The 19,964-nt window shown below is 29.1% G+C and overlaps 1 protein-coding gene across 2 annotated transcripts in view; it reads left to right on the top strand.

Annotated features, from left to right (window-relative positions):
* LOC142331504 (uncharacterized) overlaps window positions 1-19,964 on the top strand; it is a 517,182-nt gene that overhangs the window by 412,346 nt on the left and 84,872 nt on the right. The window contains exons 25-27 of one of the 2 annotated variants that reach the window (XM_075377451.1): window positions 8,792-8,902; window positions 11,056-11,219; window positions 13,792-16,049. The exons of the other annotated variant lie outside the window; for it this stretch is intronic. Coding sequence (XP_075233566.1) covers window positions 8,792-8,902; window positions 11,056-11,219; window positions 13,792-13,853 — 337 coding nt within the window. The 3' untranslated portion in view covers window positions 13,854-16,049. Of the gene's footprint in view, window positions 1-8,791; window positions 8,903-11,055; window positions 11,220-13,791; window positions 16,050-19,964 lie in introns of those variants that run through there. 2 annotated transcript variants of the gene reach the window in all.

Raw genomic sequence — 19,964 nt, 5'->3', positions numbered from 1 at the left:
TTCCAGAATTAAAAATATTATCAACATTGTAATTATCTTTTGCTTGAAATTAATTAAATTAGTAATCAAGATTACACTTAAAATTTGCTAAAATGTAGGTAGCTGTTTCGATTTTCAAACAATCATCATTAGTAGATACTGCACACAGAACGTGTATATGAACGCGAAAGTTTGTAGCGGGTTTGTCTGTCCGTTTGCAACAGCATCATGCGAGAACCAGCCGATTGATTGCTTTCAAATTTTCAGGATACATTCGTGTTATCCCACAGGAAAGGTTTTAAACCACAGATCAAGGCCCTAGCTCCCTTGGAAGTGAAGTTGTGAATTTTTCCTCATCAAAAGTCTGTGTACTTCAGATATTATATTTTCTTATTTATATAATATAAAAGCTTAAGAAATTAGCTATTAGTCTTTACCTCAAGAATCAGCAGTCTCTAAAAATATGGAAAAATCAGTTTCATCATTTTTAATTTTGGACACTATCTTAAAAAAGTCTGCATCTTTGAGCCATTCTGTTTGTGTAGTAACATAGAAAGATGAATTTAATAGCCATTCGTACAAAATATGTGTTATAAACAGATGGCTATGCAGTAAAGCTAGTTCAACGATTGTCTTGTATGTTTTCTTAATACATGGTTGCTTATGTATGTTACATAACAACCAAACAACTATAGGCGACCACACGAGAGAAACGGATCGCTCTTAATTTCAGAAAAATAAACATCCCGTGCTAGGCTTACAAGAATAAATAAACAATGAAGTGGTTTCTTCACAGACCCAAATATATATCAATAAATAATATCATCAAGCCGAATCGTCTGAAGTACTGCGTTATTTCTAAATGTAAAATTTATTTTATTCACATCAGGTATTGATTGTATAATCAATATCAATACTTTCAGAGAAATCGGCTCCTGGTTATATGTGAATTACAAATATTAGAAAAACCTAAACAGATAATATAAAGAATCATTAGATGGTTTACGTATTCTTATTATAATTGATATATTGTAGAATATACCACTTTCTATTATGGCAAAAAAACAATTTTAACTGAAACTAAGATGAATTTTATTTTTTTAATGGTAGATTTTATTTTACTTATTGTTTATATTATGTGTGCAGTTGAGTTACACCGTATTGAGTTATGATGTAAATTGAGATAGTGCTATGAAGCTGTCCTCAGCAACTTAAAAAGGGTTTCTTTTCTGTGGTAGGGCTGTAGTTCTCTCTCTCTCCTCTCTGTTTCTCTTTCCTCTCCCTTTTCTGTGTTATGTTTGTACACACATACGTATAAACAGACTGACACACGCCACCCGTTATTATATTTGTTTATTATGAAAAACCTTTGAAGTGGGAGAGTACAGTATTCCTAACAAAATCTTTTGTAAGATTCTTTTTATATTCTTTTCTATTAGTCTACTAAACTCTTCTTAATAACTAATTAGTAAACACTGTACTAACGTTTTACTAAACGAATTTCTTGGAATCACGTTTATAATAATTATGATTTTCGGAAAATAAGTTGACAACTGGTGTTCTTAGAAAATTGTCACGTTTAAATAACAATTTCCACGAACACATATTGTTCTTTATTATTACTGTATTAATTTAGGGGGAAAGTAAATGCGTATTAAGGAAGTAGTAAATGCGTTAAAGTATATTAATAATTACTTAACAGATAAAAGGAAATTACTTTTATCTACATATATTTGTTACAAAGTAAATTTAGATTAAAAACTAAACCCTTGAATTTGTGTTGTTAACTATTTTGTTTAATGAAACCGTATTGTGAAAAGGCTCACTTTGATGTTTAATGCTTAATTATTTTTTTATTACATACTGTGTTTTAATAATTACTGGATAAAAGGCGATTCTAAATATTTTTCATCCTGGTAATCTATCCTTTATACCAACTTTTAAGAGTTAACATGAGTTCCTCCCAAAAATTGAACAACAAAATTTAGGGTATTTCACGAGGAATCTACAATACTTTACAGGCTTATTCCGCTTATCAAAACAACGAAAAAAGTTCATATAAACACAGTTCTGGAAACGCTTCGTTAGCGAGTTACGACTAGTGAAAGATTTCGCCTGGATCTCACCTCCCCCAGTGAAATAAAGTCATACTGAAATTTTTTGGACGTTAATCTAAATGCGAAATTAATGGTTTTTTCCCACAACTATACTTCCTTTATTTTTTTTGATATCTCACTTAAAACCCAAAATTAGGGATCCAAAAAAATCTTTTTAATGTTTAGCTTAAAATAACTTTATTAAATAATGCATAAACGTTATCTACAAAACTTGTAGAGAATTTAATTCTTAAAAAAGTGATGTAATCAACGTCAATGTTTTTGAGATTCGTTTTTATTGAAAACCAAACACTGCATACGAAAATTTAAATTATAGGCCTATTTCTCTCAAAATAATTAAACCAAATGTTCATTTAAATATTCCACAGTTTTTTGTAATTTAAATTATTTAATTTGATATTTGATAAACTTACAGTGAGTATTACATTAGCTGCTCGAAATGTTCACCTCCATTGGCAATACACACTTCAGCGCAGGGATTTAAAGACGCCGCTAACCTGACAATGCTACGCTATTGCTAGATTTGAGTATATATGTAGATTAATTGAACAGAATTGAGTTTGATAAAACATTAAAAACATTACGGAACTTCACCGAATTTAACTTTTCACTTCATTTCTTTTTCCCTTTTTCCCCATTTGCCTTTTCCCCTTTCCCAATTACCCCGTTTCCCTCCTTTTCCCTTCCCCTTTTTTTCATTCTCCTTTTCCCCTTATTTACCTTTTTCCGTATTTCCCTTTTCCCGCGCGTGAAACGATCCAGTAGTTTAATTACTCCATAGCGGACATTCATACGAACATTGGCTTTTATATACGAGTTATAGACGAAGTAAGTCTGTATATTTCTTTGTTTCGTAAATATCTCGACAACGGCACCACCTAGCAGATATAATCTTTGAAAAAATTTTCTTTCCACGTAACTAATATATATTCTAAATATGAGCCAAATCGGACCGTAAATACAATCTGTCTAAATATTTCAACCCCAGCGCCACCTAGCGGATCCATCTTTCGTAAAAATATTTCTTTTCACGTAACTAATATACATTCTAAGTATGAGCCAAATCGGACCATAAATGCAATTTTTACAAATACCTCGACCCCAGCACCATCTAGCGGATCCATTTTTTGCAGAGGTATTTCTTTCAAGTAACACATGTTCTGAATATGAACCAAATCGGACCATAAGTATAATTTTTCGAAATATTTCGACCCCCAGCGCCACCTAGCGGATCCAAAATAATTCAGAAATCTTCGCGGACGTGCGCACAACTTACCAAAGTTTCACCCCAATCGGATGAATGGTATAGGAACGCATACGAGACAAACATTTATTTATATTAAAAAATTGTTTTTTGGAACCCTAATTTTGGGTTTTAAATCAGATATCCTAAAAAGTAAAGTTGATATATTTGCGGGACCTATTATTTTATCTAGTTTTTCAGGTCAAAAACCATAGAAAACCATTAATTTCGCCTGTAGATTAACGCCAAAAAAATTTCAGTACGACCTCATTTCACTGGGGGAGCTGAGTTCCAGGCGAGATTTTTCGCTAGCCGTAACTCACTAACAAAGCGTTTCCAGACCTATGTTTATATGAACTTTTTTCATTATTTTGATAAACGGAATACACCTGTAAATTATTGCAGATTCCTCGTTTGTATTAAGGTATGGTAAAAAAAGATTGCTAATTCGTTTGTATTTTAGATATCCTTGTGTAGCATTGATAAATAACATTGTATTCTATATTTTTAATAACAGATTATTATATTTTTAAATTTTAGTTCTGCTCCTTTCCTCAGAACATCTGGAGGACTATAGATCTCGTTATATAATATCCTAAACAAATGAAACCGCTGAAGATTTATTTCTTTTTTAAAAACTTTTAAACAGCGTACTCCTTGATGTTGTCGTTTTAAAATTCTACATACATCAAATGCTTTGTGTGTTTTTTCTATCCTTATAATTCAGACAGTGTTTTTATTGAATATTATATAGGATAAAGAAAACTCATTTTTGTATTGATATACGTTAATGATCATTGACTGATGGATTAAACATTTCTCTGGGACTTATGCCACTATAGTTTTAATCAGTCTACAGATTGTTTGACCTTCAGAAGTAATATCCAGACAGGTTTTCCGGTTATCATCCAAATTTTCTGTTTTGGTAGGATTTTTAAAAATGTTTAACGTTGAACTAATTAGTATGTATTTTCACCAAAAGGTAAGATTGTTATTTGTTATTATTAACATAGCTGTAGTCTTGTTATAATTAGATTTTTTATTAATGTTTTATAAAATAATATTTATTTTAATAAACAGTATTGTAGCTCGTGCATATAAAGCATTTACCGTGTGTGATCTACAAATAACCTGTAAACTACTTGCGTTAAATTTTAATTTAATCATTATATTTTCCATTTATGTTAATGAAAATGGTTTTTATTGTGTTACAGTAGTTTCCAAAGTTGTAATAATACTTTTTATAGTAAAAGGAGATTTTAATATTTATTTTTATGCATCTGAAATTTGATATTTTGAGGTAAAAAGAGAACTATGACATTAAGTAAACATTTACATCAGAAAAAAAAATTACATTTTTATTTGTTCAATAATTCAAATTATTACTTTTTAATAATTTTATTACAAGCTACAGTTGTTTTTTTTTTCAATTTTGGTTTTTGAATGACCGCATTCCAATCTTCACCTTCTTTGCTGTTTTCTGTTTGCCCAATATTCTCTCATTCTTTGATCTTGCTGTTCTCTTCTTTCTTTTGACCATTCTTGAGTACCGTTAACTTCTTTCCTTCCTTTTTCTTGAAAACCCTATGTTGATTCAATTTTCCATTTATAAACTTTTCTGTTTGAAATTTCATTTTCTACATCCTGACCTTTTATGGGAAGACTATGTGACGTTACCGATCGCCACGCCACCCCCTCCATACCTAGCCTTGTGAACTCTACCTGAGGTCATCTCCGTAAACCTCGGCTGTTGACATATTAAGCATCCTCGGCCATGATGCCACCGATGCGAATGCCACAAACAATATTCCAATCGGTGTACTACTAACAAAAATGAACTCGTTAAACGAGACTGATTTTCTAAACGTTGAATGAAGGAACTGAAATACCTACCCGAGCAGGTAACAGTGAGTTCGAAACAATTCAAACCAACCAACAAGTGAAAAACATAAAAGTGAAATATTAAACAAAACAACAATATTATTACACAGATAAATTACTAACATAAAAACCAACAAATACAAAGTAACAGAGAAATGAGAATAGAAACAAGTGAAGCCCAGTCAGGACTGAGTCACAAATTCCTCAATTACTGGCCATTCAACCTAGTTATTCATATTTTTTTGTACATCCAGTGCCGGCCCGAGAATTTCGAGACAACATATCAACGTCGGTACGCTTCTCATCGTATTTTGTGCACTCATACGACACACGAAAAGCGTCATCCAAAATCCCGCACTGCGGGCGCAAACCGCATTCACCAGGCCGTATCGCACCAGCTTTGCTGGGGGCAACTCAAAAGCACCGTATTTTGAAAGAAATGGTGTAACATACTTATTCGGGGAAATCCAGGAGGATTCACTGCAAGAATCTAATATCCGGGAAAAGATCATGCGTATGCCGTCCACCTTCCGTCTCATCCCTTTTTGCTTGCCATAATCATATCCATGCTGTTCGATCTTCCACATCTTTTCAGAAGTCAACTCACCCAACTTCTCCTAGCAGTATAGCGTTCCTGTCATTCCATCGCAAGAATATCGATTGGTTTCACACCCGCAATCATCAAGATCGCTTCTCGTGAAATCGTTCGGTAACCACCCGTTACTGTGAGTAACATAAGTCGTTGGACCCTCAGTAAAATATTCCGATAAGATTGAAAGTTTAGCCTCCCCGCCCAAACAGGCGCTGCATATAGCATAACAGCCTCACACACGTCGAATTCCGAAGAAGGCTCTACAGGCCTTTCTGCGACGTATTGAAGGTGCTTCTTGAATTGAAACTTCTCAACCAAGAACACCCCATGGTACTTCTGGCCTGAACATATTTAATAAGTTGGCCTGCCATCAAACGCGGTCCCGCTGCGTAACACCCAAACGTCCCTTGAGGATCACCATAGTGGTCTTATCCAGACTAAACGTCATCTTATGTTGACCCCCACAGCTCCAATATCCTACGCGCATGAGTGACCCTGAGCTCAACCTCATTCCGCGAGCATCCTTCAACCTGCAGAAGTCCGTCAGCAGCATAAGCCACCACGCGGCACTCACTGGGCAACCTTAGCCTCGGAAGAGAATCAAACTCAACCACCTACAACAGAGGACCCAACACACTGACTTGGGAACAACACTTAGGCAGTGTCTTAGCAACCTCATAGTTGCTCTTGCAGAGCAACACATGTAGTATGGCATGCTCAGTACTTTTTCCGGGACAAAACCCGTACTGGTTTTTCATCACTAACTGACACGTGGTCAACCTCTCATTTATGCAAAGATACAGAACCTTCTCAAAGACTTGGACCTTGTCACCTCCTTTAAACAGCACTTTAACAATTCCTTTCCTGCAGAATACAAGGAACCTGACAAACAACATTTTATTGAATACCCCTGTGATAGTATAATTATCACACCTAACCAATTTCAATTTTTTTCAGAGATATTTTAGAGAAAACGTTTTTCTTCTTCATTTGGCCTATCCAATAATCATTAGTTACTCTCTCTTGCCAATTGATCCTAGTATTTCCGTCCATAGCCACATTTCAAAACTTTTCAGATATCAAGTTTCTCTTTTCTTTATAGTTCATGTTTCTGCACCATTTAGTACTATACTCCAAACAAAACATCTTGCAAATCTCTTTCACAGTTCAGTAGGTATACTTTATATGGTAAGCAGATTTCAAACCTTGCAGAACACCATTTATTCAGAACATCTAATTTATTCAGAGCAACTTTCTTCAAATTATTCATTTGATGAATCAAATTCATTTTCTTGTGCTTCCGCAGTATTTAACACTACCAACACGTTCAACCTGTTCTTGTCAATAATACTTGGTTCTCATCAATAGTAATCTTTGTTGCATGATATTCTCATTTGGATTTTCATTCCATATTTTTCTCGTACCTTGCTTATCTATCCATCATTTGTTGTAGCTTCTCTTTGGTTGCAGCCATTACTACTTAGTCATCTGCATACTTAATGGTCTTTATTTTTTCTCCTCCTATTGTCACATAATTACCATCCTCTTAAGTCTTCCAAAGCTTCCTCAATTAGATCGTCTCCATAAACATTAAAAAGGATTGATGACACGCAGCATCACTGTCTAATTCCTCTTTGCATATTTACTGCTTCTGTTTCTTCTCCTTTTATTTGAACCTGTACTCTTTGTCCTACATATAGTTCCTTAAAAATCTTCTATCTATCCAGTCCAATCCTATTTCCCTCAAAATTTTTATTAATTTATTACATTTAACCCTATTGAAGGCTTTCTCCCAGTCGTTTTAATGCTTTTCGGGAATTAAACTTATAGTCCTAAAATCCTTACAATATTTGGTATTGTTCTTCTTTGGTATGGGTATCATAAGTATTTCAAGGAAATTTTCTGGCCATTAACCAGTCTTACAGATTTTATTTCCAAGTTTTGTTTATCTATTGCACCTTCCCCTAAAGCCTTTAATAACTCTGCTGGTAACTTATTACAACCTGCATCTTTCTTTCATCTTAACTTGATTGAATTTTTTATTTCTGCTTTTAAAAAGAGAAGAGGAACAAGTTGGAGAGCAGCAGCTGTGACAGAACACCTAATGGCAAAACACTATGAATGAATGCTTTTAAAATGATTGGGCCCTTCATTTCTTCATCACACAGTTTCGTGGTTATTTGACAAATTATACAATTCTTCGATGTACTTCTTCAAAATAAATTTTCTGTTTTTTTATGTCTCATACTATTTCTCCTTCCTTAAGAGAACTTTATTAAAGCAAATTTATTACCTACAATGTATATATAAATATTAAAAAAATTTCAAAAAATCAAACTCCCCACCTTTTAAATTGAAATATGTTGTTTTTTCTTTTGCTCTATCTCTATTCGATTTAAATATTTTTCAAAGTTTTTACTTTGTATATATCAAGAAATGTCTACAGATTTTAAAATTATAGATTCCCAGATCCAAAAAGCATAAAAATATTTTTGAAAATTTTCTTTTTCTTATTTAGCCTTTATTGAAGAGGGTGTTATATTTAGAGAAACTTACTTAAGCAAATTTTCTAAGCTTAACCTAATTTACAGAATTTATAGAGTTCTACTTACTCCCCAAGACTTTTAAGATCTTGCAGAACCATAGGTTAAAGCAATTGTAGTTTGCTGATTTAACCCAGACCAAAACCTATAGCTTTTTGATTCTGTAGATTTACTTAGCTTACATTGAGAACAGGAAGGTGGTTTCCCCATAAGGATAAAGGCTTTCCATTGTACTGTAAACAGCTAACTGTGTAAATTGTAAATCATTATTAAAAATAACAATTTTATTAGTTTTAGTTTAAGAATCATTAATGTCTTCTATAAAAATGAAATGTTGTAAGTTGCTGTATGTAATGGAATATAATACCTGTCATATTTTATTATTTGTTTTGTAGCTATCATTTAATTTATTTCGTTGTTTATTGTTTTCGTTTAGTGAAGAGGAAGGTATTGAAACTAATGTGGTTATAATCCGACGAAGAAATAAACAAATTGGATATGTTAAAAGGATGCTAGAATATCAGAAATATGTTGAAATTATTCCGGTGTATGTATACTATTAATATTTATATTTTTTTTAAATAATATTTTTCAAAGTGTAAAACAGAAAATATCACAAGTAGTTTGTGTGTGCAGATGTGTGTGTGTGTGTGTGTGTATGTGTGTGTGTGTGTGTTTTGGATAGAAATAATGTTTGTTATATTAAATTTGTTAACTTTGATTTTATGGATATTATTATGTCTTTAAGAGGGAGTACCCATACATAAAACAATTCAAGAGGTGAATAATCGCATTCAAAAAAAAATTAATATATTAGTTAATTTCAATATAAAAGAGAAATAAACTTAAATTTAACTGAAAGGTGGTGTTTCTCTGTAAGGGATCACTTTTATAAATGAAAAATCAGTGTACTTTAAAAGAACTATTTTGGAAAATAGTTAACATAAACAAAATAGCCATTGTTCAAAATATTGATGGGTATGTAATTTTTCTTCTAATAACATAGAAAATTGATACTTTTTAAATATATAATTATTAAAAAATAAATAATTGGTATACATTAAAAAACATATATAAATAAGTTGCCCAGAATTTTTTAAAATAAAAACAATCCAAAATAAATGAATAAATAATTTTAAAATAGAATATTAAAAATAAACATAATGAACATAATTAATCTTTTAATTGAATTTTTTTAGCAATGTTAAAATTGTTATTTTGATTATTTCTTTTGTTATAAAAAATGTTTAAAAAATAAAGTAATAAAAAAATAGTTAGAAAAAGTAATAGAATTAACTAAATGCATTCTTTGATTCTGTAATTATAAAAAATAACTTTACATTTTTGAAATCCAATATTCTCTTGGATGGCAAGACCAATACAAAGAATTTTTTTTTTTAAACTGTGTTTAAACATCCAGTTAAATCTTATTTTATTTTCTGTAATCTATTTTTTCTTCTTCTTATGCTGTTCATTACCAGATGTTTGCATAAAGTGATCTTAATTTTAATTTCTGAAACAGTTCTGCATTTGTTATATTGTACCAGGGTAAGTCATAATTTTTCAGCAATTCACAGAAGAAAATTGATGTATAAATATTATGATATCTATTGATCAGCCTGATAATCAAGTTCAGTTGTATTTGGTTAGGACCTGAAGGTTTGATAAACCTCTGCTATTATTCAGAAAACGATTATTTAACTTTTATGCCTGCTAATTGTTGATCTGTTAACTTTATAGAAGCCGGCCTTATAAACTGCGTGCTACTTCCAATTCACAGTTATTGACAAGTATAGGTTAAACCAAATGTTTATTGCTTGCATTTCTAAATAGGAGAGAATTTAAGTTTCAGCCAGACCAGTTATATTTCAATAATACCATCTCCTGATCACCTAATTATGTACACGCCTAGTCTAGTTATCCAGGGATTTAACAAATTATAAATCTCCTAAGTATACAAACAAGAAACAACTTTATTGAACTTCAAATCCATTAAATAGCGTTAAATATCTGGAGGCTTCTACAGTACCATATAGATCATTCAAAGTTCATACATACATACTGAATCTAACACTAACAGTTAAAAATTAGTTTAATGGAAATATTAAATAGTTATTCACATTGTTAAAAATTTATTTGATATGTTAACTACTTATATACTCAATTAAAATTTCCTTATGTTAAAAATAACTTTGTTAAAAAGAATATTATTATATATATAGCCTAACACAGGTATTTTCTGCAGATATTTTTTGATTTTGTTTTTCATTATTTTTGTGGAAATTTTGTAATAGTAAAAATTTTTGTATATATGTATGTATATATTAATTTTATATAATCTAATAATTTTGTTAGAGCAATTCTAAAATAAAAACCTTGAGAAGTTTAATTTTTTAACATAATATTTTTTTTTTTTTCATAAAATCAAAGTTTTACTGGTTTAATTGCTTTTATATATTAATTACATAAAAAATTAATTATCATATTGATTGTGAAGTTTTCATATTATTTAAAAGTAGATTTATTTAAATAAAACATGCAGTATTGATTTTTTTTAAAAAAAGAATGTTTTTTTACTGAAGCAAATGTTATATTATGCAATCATTATATAAAAAAAAAAAAAAAAAAAAAACTTAAAAATAATTAAGTAATTTGTTACGCTTATTGATTATAAAAAATATATACTCTATTTTTATTTAGTGACAAGCGAAGTGCATTCCATCCAATGACTCCTGATGTTGACAAACAAATGAGTCGTCGTGGATGGGATCAAGCAGTACAACAGTGGAGGGAAAAAGTTAAGGACTGGTGGAATACTGAAGGACAGGGTTTGAATTATATTAGGGATTATGTTAAAAACTCTGGTAAGTTGTAATTATTTCATTAAATATAGATAAGTTATATATTATTTTTTTGGAGTATTATTTTATATATATATATATATATATTCTGTTAACACTCATAATGGTTGATTAATTGGTGCAATGGTTAGCATGTTTATTTTTATATCAATCTCAAGTTCAGTTCCTATTGAGGCATATATTTTTTATCTACTGGTTTCATCCATTCTGTCTTCCTCAGTTAAGAACTATAAATTCTTTTAATTTATTATTCTTTAATTTGTAACCTCCCACACTTTATCACCCATCTCGTATATGGTTTTTTACATGGTTTTATGCTGTAACATAAAAATGAAAAGTGAACTTAATTAAATTTAGCTTTATTATTTCTGTTACTTTTTCATTACTTTTTCTAACCACAAACATCATTTAACAGCTAATGCTGGATAATATCATTTATTATCCCATATACGAATGAATATATTGAGGTTAGTTTAAATCTACCACATTTAAATAACTGTTCTTCGTAAAGGTATTTTTATCGAAAGATAAAAACTATTTTACATCAGAATTAAATATGCCAAAATATATCTGGAGATGAAAACAATGGCAGTAGTAGGAAAAATGTTCAGAAAAGTAAATGAAAAGTATTGAATGGTAAGGAAGACAAAAAGAAGCTTACTTGATGAAGTAAATAAAATGTGTATTCTCTAGCTTGCCATAAAAATGGAAAACTTCTTCAAAAAATTAAAATTGAGAAATTATTGAAAAAAATAATAATAAAAAATATGATAAATTTTTTATTCTGCTACTTTTTTTTATTTCTGGTTTATTACTTGTACATTGTTTTCAATGTGTTTGGACTTTTTTACATTTTTTATTTTTTTAATAGCAGATCCTTGTATATTTTATCTTCATTTGGGAAAGAATTTGTATTCATGAATTCTATTAATTGTCATTCTCTTCATGTTCATATACGGCCATATTTCTCCATGTTCATCACCTCCTCCCAAGATCTGATAGAGGTGAAATAAGGTAGTTCTACTGTTGTATGTCTGAAGTGTATTAATAAAAATAAAAACTAAATAGTCATAACATTATACAATAACAATTGACTGTTTTCCTGAACAAAAAATATTAAGCAGATATATACTTCTATCTACTGATAACTGACAGTTAGATATATAATAGTAGGAAGAAATAAGTATTTTTATCTTTGTTAAAAATAAGAATCAGATTCACTGTCTTTTTTTTCTTTCTGTGCTGTATTTTGTGCCTCTTTCCTTAATCGTAGATATAACTTACATGTTAAAAAAAATTCTAATTCTGTTTTCTGTGACTTTTTTTGTGTATTAGGCATTTTTGAGTTTGCCAGGGAAATCTATACATATATATATATATATATATATATATATATCGGAGAGGCGAGGAGATTTGTCAGGGATTCAACGTTTTGTGCTTCACTCATTCCCACCATTACAAGTGGAGAATATATAAGATTACAATAAAGTTCAATTAATAAAAATGAGTAGATAACTCGTACAATGAAATAATTACAAATGATAATTATCACTTATCAATAACTCAGTAGCACACGAATTACAATATAAGATTAATTCAATTTAGAATTCAAATAATATTAAAACAACTTGCGATAGACCGAGGCTCAGGGAAATAACGAATTCGCGACCACCAGGACGTCTGTTCGATCTGGGTTCCAAAGCAAGACTACCCTTTCTCCATATTCTCAAATAATATACCTACTGCATATTTCCTTTTCCTTATTAATTTTATGATACCCCTATCGTCCTGGGATCCCGACTACGTTGACAACCATGTGCCTACCTAGGCCTAAGCCTACCGCAATAAAACAATTTAAACCTTATTTTACAAAATATTACTAGTAATAGTACATTTCTTAAAACTACTAAAAATACAGATATTCTAAAGAATATTCTCATCGTTTTGTCGGAAGATACTCCACTGTACTTTATTCTGCGACATATATATATTTCTGCATAGGTGAAATGTAGTTGTGCCCTATCAGTTGGAGTTAATATATTCCACAGTATCATTGCAGCTAACTGTGAGATATGACTATAATATCTGTTCTTCAGGATTTATTTCCTCTAATCAGCCACATTATTTGCACTTAAGAAAAAATTTTGTTTGAATTAGTATCTAATACTTAGAGTAGAGGTGAATTTTAATAAATTTACGTTGGTATTTAACAAAACCAACCAATCACAACTAAATTTAGGTCAGGTTAATTGTATTCAGTAAATGTTTTAACGTGTTTAAAAGTTATGACAATTATTTAGTAACCATGATTCATACGAAAAATTATGAGTTTATAAATTAATAATGAAAGTATGTATTATCCATTTATTTTTTTATCTAATTTGTTACAATAGAGGATTATTTTATTACTATCCTTGTTTTTTCTTACTTTCATTACTTTAATATTATTTCAGAAAACCCTTGTTCTAATACGCATGTAAATTATTTTTTTACGATAAAAATTTATTTTACATTTTGATAGATTAATATAACAAATATTTATTTTTCTGATGAAATTATTTTTTTCATTTCACAGGAACTTCACAAGATAACCCTCAAGAAGGATCTCATCCACCTCAAGATAGACAAAAAAATTAAAATTTTTTCTTTACAACATATTACTTAAATGTTTTGTTGTTGTTGAAAAAGTCCATTATGTTTCTTAGTGTTGTTAGATATTATAATTAACCTATAGAATTTAATATCTGTGTAGGTTTTAATGACATAGCACAAGTTATGCTAGTGTGCTTATTATTATTTTTTTTTATTGGTCAGTTATATTAGGGGTTTGATTTATTTCTTTTGTTTGGCCTTTCATTAATGTTTTTAGAGTTATAAGGATTTAATTTTCTAATATTTGTATTAGATAATATAGATTTCACTATTTATGCAGTTGTCCTACAAATTAGTAGAAAATTAGGAAAAAATTGAGATGAGAGAATTTTTCATAATAATTGAATGGGGTAAATGGTTTTGTAACAGTTAGCTGGGTTAATCCTTTTGGGAACTATTAAAACTTAAAAAAATAATAATCCCATTTTTTAAAACAATTTATATTAGTTTACTGCTAGTTTAATTTGGAAATGAATTAAATTTTATTTTTACTTCAGGCAGAATTTTATAATAACACAGTATGGTTACAGTTGTACAGTTGAAGTAAGGCTTTCTGTAAATGTTGTCTGTATGAATAAAATACATATTTATGTCATGTAATGTAACATTATCTTACTTTTTTTGGTTTCTCAAAATAATTTTCAATCAGCCAATTTATTGTCAATTGAAGTCTACTCTTGTCACATTGGTTTCCACCCCTTAAGGATTTTACCATACGTCATTCTCTTCTATTCCTTAAAATAATTTTAATAGCTTGTACTGTTCATTAATAAAGAATCAATTTAACTATTAATTAATGTCAATAATAATATATCTGAAGATAATCATTTTAATTTTTTTTTTTTGATAAACTGCGTAACAAATTAATATTTGTTTATTATTAATGGTAAATTTTATTTTTGCATTCTTAAAAACAAAGTTGATGAACTTGATTTAAATTGTGTAAAATAATTTAAGTTCTTTGCATGATTATTATATATACTAGTTTAAATTTTTTGTGGTAATAATTAGCCGTTTCCTCTTAGCGCGCATTAAATTAAAAATTTGTTTGGAAAGCACCTTCTGTTATTAATTAATGTAGTTAAAATAAAATTTTGTATACAATTATTTGCTTGTAATTATACATTTATGTATAATGTTCATGCAAATGCAATGAATATGTTCTAGCAAATCCAGTATTTAATAATTTTTTTGAAATTAAAATGTAGTTGATGGGTCTTATATTCTTTCTTCTTATATCTTTTTAAACGAATTCACAAATGAAGTTTTCATCACTGTGAATGCAGTTCAATTCACTGTGAACTCAGTTCAAGATTATTAAATAATCAAGAAATGACATATGTTATACTTATTATTTTAATGACTCGACTAATTACACTGTTATAAATTATGCATGGATTTTGTGTTTATTTTTTTCTATTTACCTAAAATATTATTTATAAATTAATTTGAAAATCTAGTTTAGATTAAGCTATAAATTAATTTTATCATTTAGTTTTTAAAAATTTATTTACAGAAAATTTTAAGAATGCCTGTTGTTTCAGTTATGTTATTGATACATAGTTAATAATGACGTACAATAAACAAATTTCTCCATTTCTAGTGCAATTTTGGATTGGTAAAATATATATGTTTTTATCTTGGTGTTAAGTATTTTTTATTAATTTTATTTTCTTAGAATTAAAAGTTTTGTCAATTATTATTGATTTCTTTTATTATTTCTTTTTAATATGTAATATTAATTATTCATTGTGAATTATCCAATAAATATAATTACCAGATAGATAGCAATACAACCTTAGGATGATTTTTGCTACACCACTGATTAAACTTTGCTAAGAGAAGAATGAATTGATTTGATGCTTTGTCATAAAAACAATATTTTTCGTATAATTTTTATTATTAGTTAATTTTATTTGTTTAATAACAAATAAATATATTATACATTCTTTCTAGTTATCTATTCATTATCTCTCGTACATAAATAATGTGTGGAATCATTATGGTATTTATTGTTTATTTGTGTGTTCTAATTATTATTAAAAATTAAGAAATGGTATTAGAAAAGTGTGTTTGTTTTGATGGGGGTTTTAAATTTTTTAAATATTGTAGTAGTTTAGTAGATGTGTTTAGTTTTCAATTGTAGAGAATTGAGTAAAATAAAATAAATATGTTCATTGATTTTATTTATTTTTTTCCTATTAGTTTATTCTATTATTGTTAGCATCACAAGGTTAATTATATGAGAGTTTCCCTTTTTTTTATATTAGTAGGTTATATATTTACTACATTTCAACCTTATTATGATCATAGTTTTATCTTGCTGTACTGTGATATAATAAACAGTATACGGGCACTATTAATAGTCAGCACAGAAAACTCAGAATGTACAAAAACAAATAAAAAATGTTATACTTTTGCATCTGAATTTGTTCCACTATTAGTATAAATTTTATCAGTGTCTATGTCAGACAGATTTTTTAGTTTTATTTTTATGCTGCCATTTTGTAGCTCCTGAAAAAACTTTGGACAAATCCAATCCAGCAGATAACATGTAGTAAATGGAACCTGTAAATATTTTGACATCCTCTATTTTTGTCTAGTGATCATTTGACCACTAACCCATGGAAAAAAACTTGAAAAGAAGTTTATGATATAAAAAGAGGTGAGGTGGATAGTGAGAAAGAGATCATCTCTTCCAAGGATTAATAAGACAAACTAAAATATCATAACTTTAGGCAATTACGATATCCTGAATTCGCTCCTGAAGAAGCGTGGCTTACACCTCTAAAGAGGATCACGGTATCTTTACGAAGATGAGAACAGCACATTATTGATTTATGATTCTTCATTTATATTCTTTTCTGACTATACTCTTATGCCAAGTTGTAGATATCCTATCCTTTTTTATCGTAAGAAGTGACTTTTGTAATGCACTAAAGATTCCATCCCTGACCTAGTATTTGAACCCAGAAACTTCCAGATGAAATATCTACCTACTAAAAGTTACTTTCAATCCAGATTTTAAAGATCTACTTAAGAACAAGCTTTTTCTTTCTAAAGGAATATGTATATCGCAAACATTACTTTCTTCAAGAAACTATACTTGTTCATAGAATTTCTGATGGAACACAACCTTCATCATGCTTAAAACTGTGATATGCTAACTATCAGCCAAAATTTTAGTAAAAACAAATTTACAGTTTGTGAAAATGTTTGATTAATTATATTTCTCTCCAATAAAAAAGCATAGTGCGTTGGTTTGTTTGATGTAGGTGCTCACATTTTTAATTTGAATGAAGCACACAAACCATTCATTCGAACAACTTATACTTCTTGATACGAACGATCTATCTAAAATTATGTTTGTGTTTTGGGGATGAAAAAGGAAAACATTGGGATTAGAGATGTACTAAAAAAATCACAACTCAAAAAACAGCTAAAATTGTTCAGACTTTGTTGTAAAAGTTTTTGTTGTTATTAGTACACTAAATTCATGAATGTTATTTAGTAATAATTGACAAAAACATTTAATAAATTCATGCGTTTTTGTGGCAGGCCATAGGCCCATCTTTTTTCTACGTATTATAAAAAAACCTTTTCTCACCATTTTTTAACCTTAACAAATCTGAAAAGCTGTAACATTATGAACTTCAGTATATGCAGTTTATTACTGATTGAGTTTCTTTAATTTTTTTAGTCTGATATTGGTTATCTTTTTAATTTATATAGAACAGTACAATTATCTTGTTTATTTGAAGTCTACAGTCCACAATTCAGAAATTAAAAAGTTTACTATATTAGAGTAATATACAGTAAAATAAATGTTCAATACATGTTTTTTTTTTTTTTTTTGGTTGTTGCATAAATTAAAAGTATACCTCATTAAGCAATAGCCTATGACATAAAATATTCTTTATTTCAGCACTGAAAAGTACATCTTGAATTTTTTCCACAGGTTTTCTATTTATTTTATTTACGTAATATTAATAATAATCTTGTTACGGTATTAGATATAGTTTCAAATAAATTGTTTTATTATGTTGTAATTTTTTAATTCTTTACTGATTATTAATTTTTCTTATATTTTATTATTTAGTTTAAAACAATTTAATTACAAAGCAATTAAGATCTTAGTTATATTGTTTTAGACAGATGATTCGGACTGCACTAACGTACATGAATTTGTATGTATAACTGTTATTTATGAAAGGTAAGTATAATAAATAATTATTCCAAGATCTACACCAGTTTTTGTCATTTTATTCAAAACATATTTTAAAAGTGAATTTTTGTTTTCCTGTCGATATTTGACAGTATATTTTTATATGCATTTATCTTATCTATACCTATGATGTTATCTATGCATAATGATGTTAAAATTACACTGCCATATGAAAATATACAATCAGCTTATCTCAAAATCTGGCATCAAAGATACATAATACCTCCACCCTTTTATTCAACATTCATCTCTGCATTGACAATATTATTACAGTTGGAACCCAACTGCAATTTTTTAAATATTATTTACTTTAAATTTGAATATGTTATTTATTAATTTTTGATTGATTATAAATCAAAATTTATTAATTTTTTTAAATATTTTACAAAATAGAATGGTGTGGTAGTATGTAAATATAATATGTAAATTAACATTTTTTTTATAATGATAACTGTTTCCTTACAATATTATCATTTTACATTTTGTAGCAAAAGATCAAATATATAATACCCGTACTTTCGTCTTTGACTAAGACAAATAAACTGATTCCCATTGATCACTGAAATTAAAGAGCACCAGGTTCAGTTTCACTGCATGCTGCTTTGATGTTTATTATTTGCTTACCGTTTAAAAAAAATTCTATTTAAAAGAAATTATGTTCACATGATTACACAGGTACTAAATACACCCTCAGTCTATTTTAAACAGTTGGAGACCAACTGCAGTAAGAGTTTATTTTTATTTTTTAGTCCGATAGTAATATAATTTACATTGTTATTTATTCTACTGTAATTTTTAAGATTTGATTCATATCTGATGATGGAAATATTTAAAAACATAAAATTAATAAATTACGTCGACAGTCAACTTACAGACACACACACATTAGAAGTCTAGTACAAAAAAATGCATCAGTTGGAATCCAACTTTATTTTAAATTGTCTCAGATGAATATAAATTTTCCTATAGGCCTGCAAGATATACAATTTGCAAATGTTAAATCCCAATTTTAGAGTTTAGATGTATTTTTGAACTTTAAATACCCCCCCTTAGTAGTTGTTAGAGATCTGCCAAGAAACTCCACTCCCAGAAATGGCACCATTCCAAGAATAACAATATCCCATGACATGTTTACCAATGAAATAAGGAGTGAAGTGTTTTTCCCATTCCGTCCTTTATTCAGCCGAATATTGTTACTATCATCAACTTGCTAAGTCCATTAAAATGTATGTGATACTCAGCTCATTAATTAACATCTTGACACTCTGTTCACCACTGGACTGAGAATTCGTTATAATGAATGTCATTTTTCTCAGAGAATGCAACATTGACTGGTGACGTTTATATCAAAATTGCTTCGTGCATGTCATAACCATATGAAAAACAAGGAAAGATAATGTAAAACAATCAATACTAACCTATAAATGGGATACGACAATTTTTACCAAATTATTAATTATGATTACGTAAATTACACTTAATTACAACTACAGTTACACTGGTTATGTTATTAATCCAAACAGTTGGAATCCAGCTGGCACTTACCTTAAGTTTACATTACAATAGAGTCACCACCCACACTCCGTCACTTTTTGTGCTTTGACCCTAACAATGCAGACTCATCAAAATACTCAAGTACCCAAATATCCAGCCAGTCATTAACCCTATCCTTAAGCTGTTTGTTGTTGGGTAATCAGCTAGAACTTCTTCCTGGTGAAGAGATAATAGTTGCTTGATGTCGAGTCCAGGTTGTAGGGGGTTGATAAAAAATCCTCCACCTAATTAGAGATCCTCCCACATCAGTGAGCCCCTCATCAAGTTTTTGCATTTCTCTTAACAGTATTACTCATAATATTGTTACTTTAGAGTCA

The sequence above is a fragment of the Lycorma delicatula genome, chromosome 10 (assembly GCF_047948215.1).
Source record: "Lycorma delicatula isolate Av1 chromosome 10, ASM4794821v1, whole genome shotgun sequence".
Classification (NCBI taxonomy): domain Eukaryota; kingdom Metazoa; phylum Arthropoda; class Insecta; order Hemiptera; family Fulgoridae; genus Lycorma; species Lycorma delicatula.
This window is presented reverse-complemented; position numbering and strand designations above follow the sequence as displayed.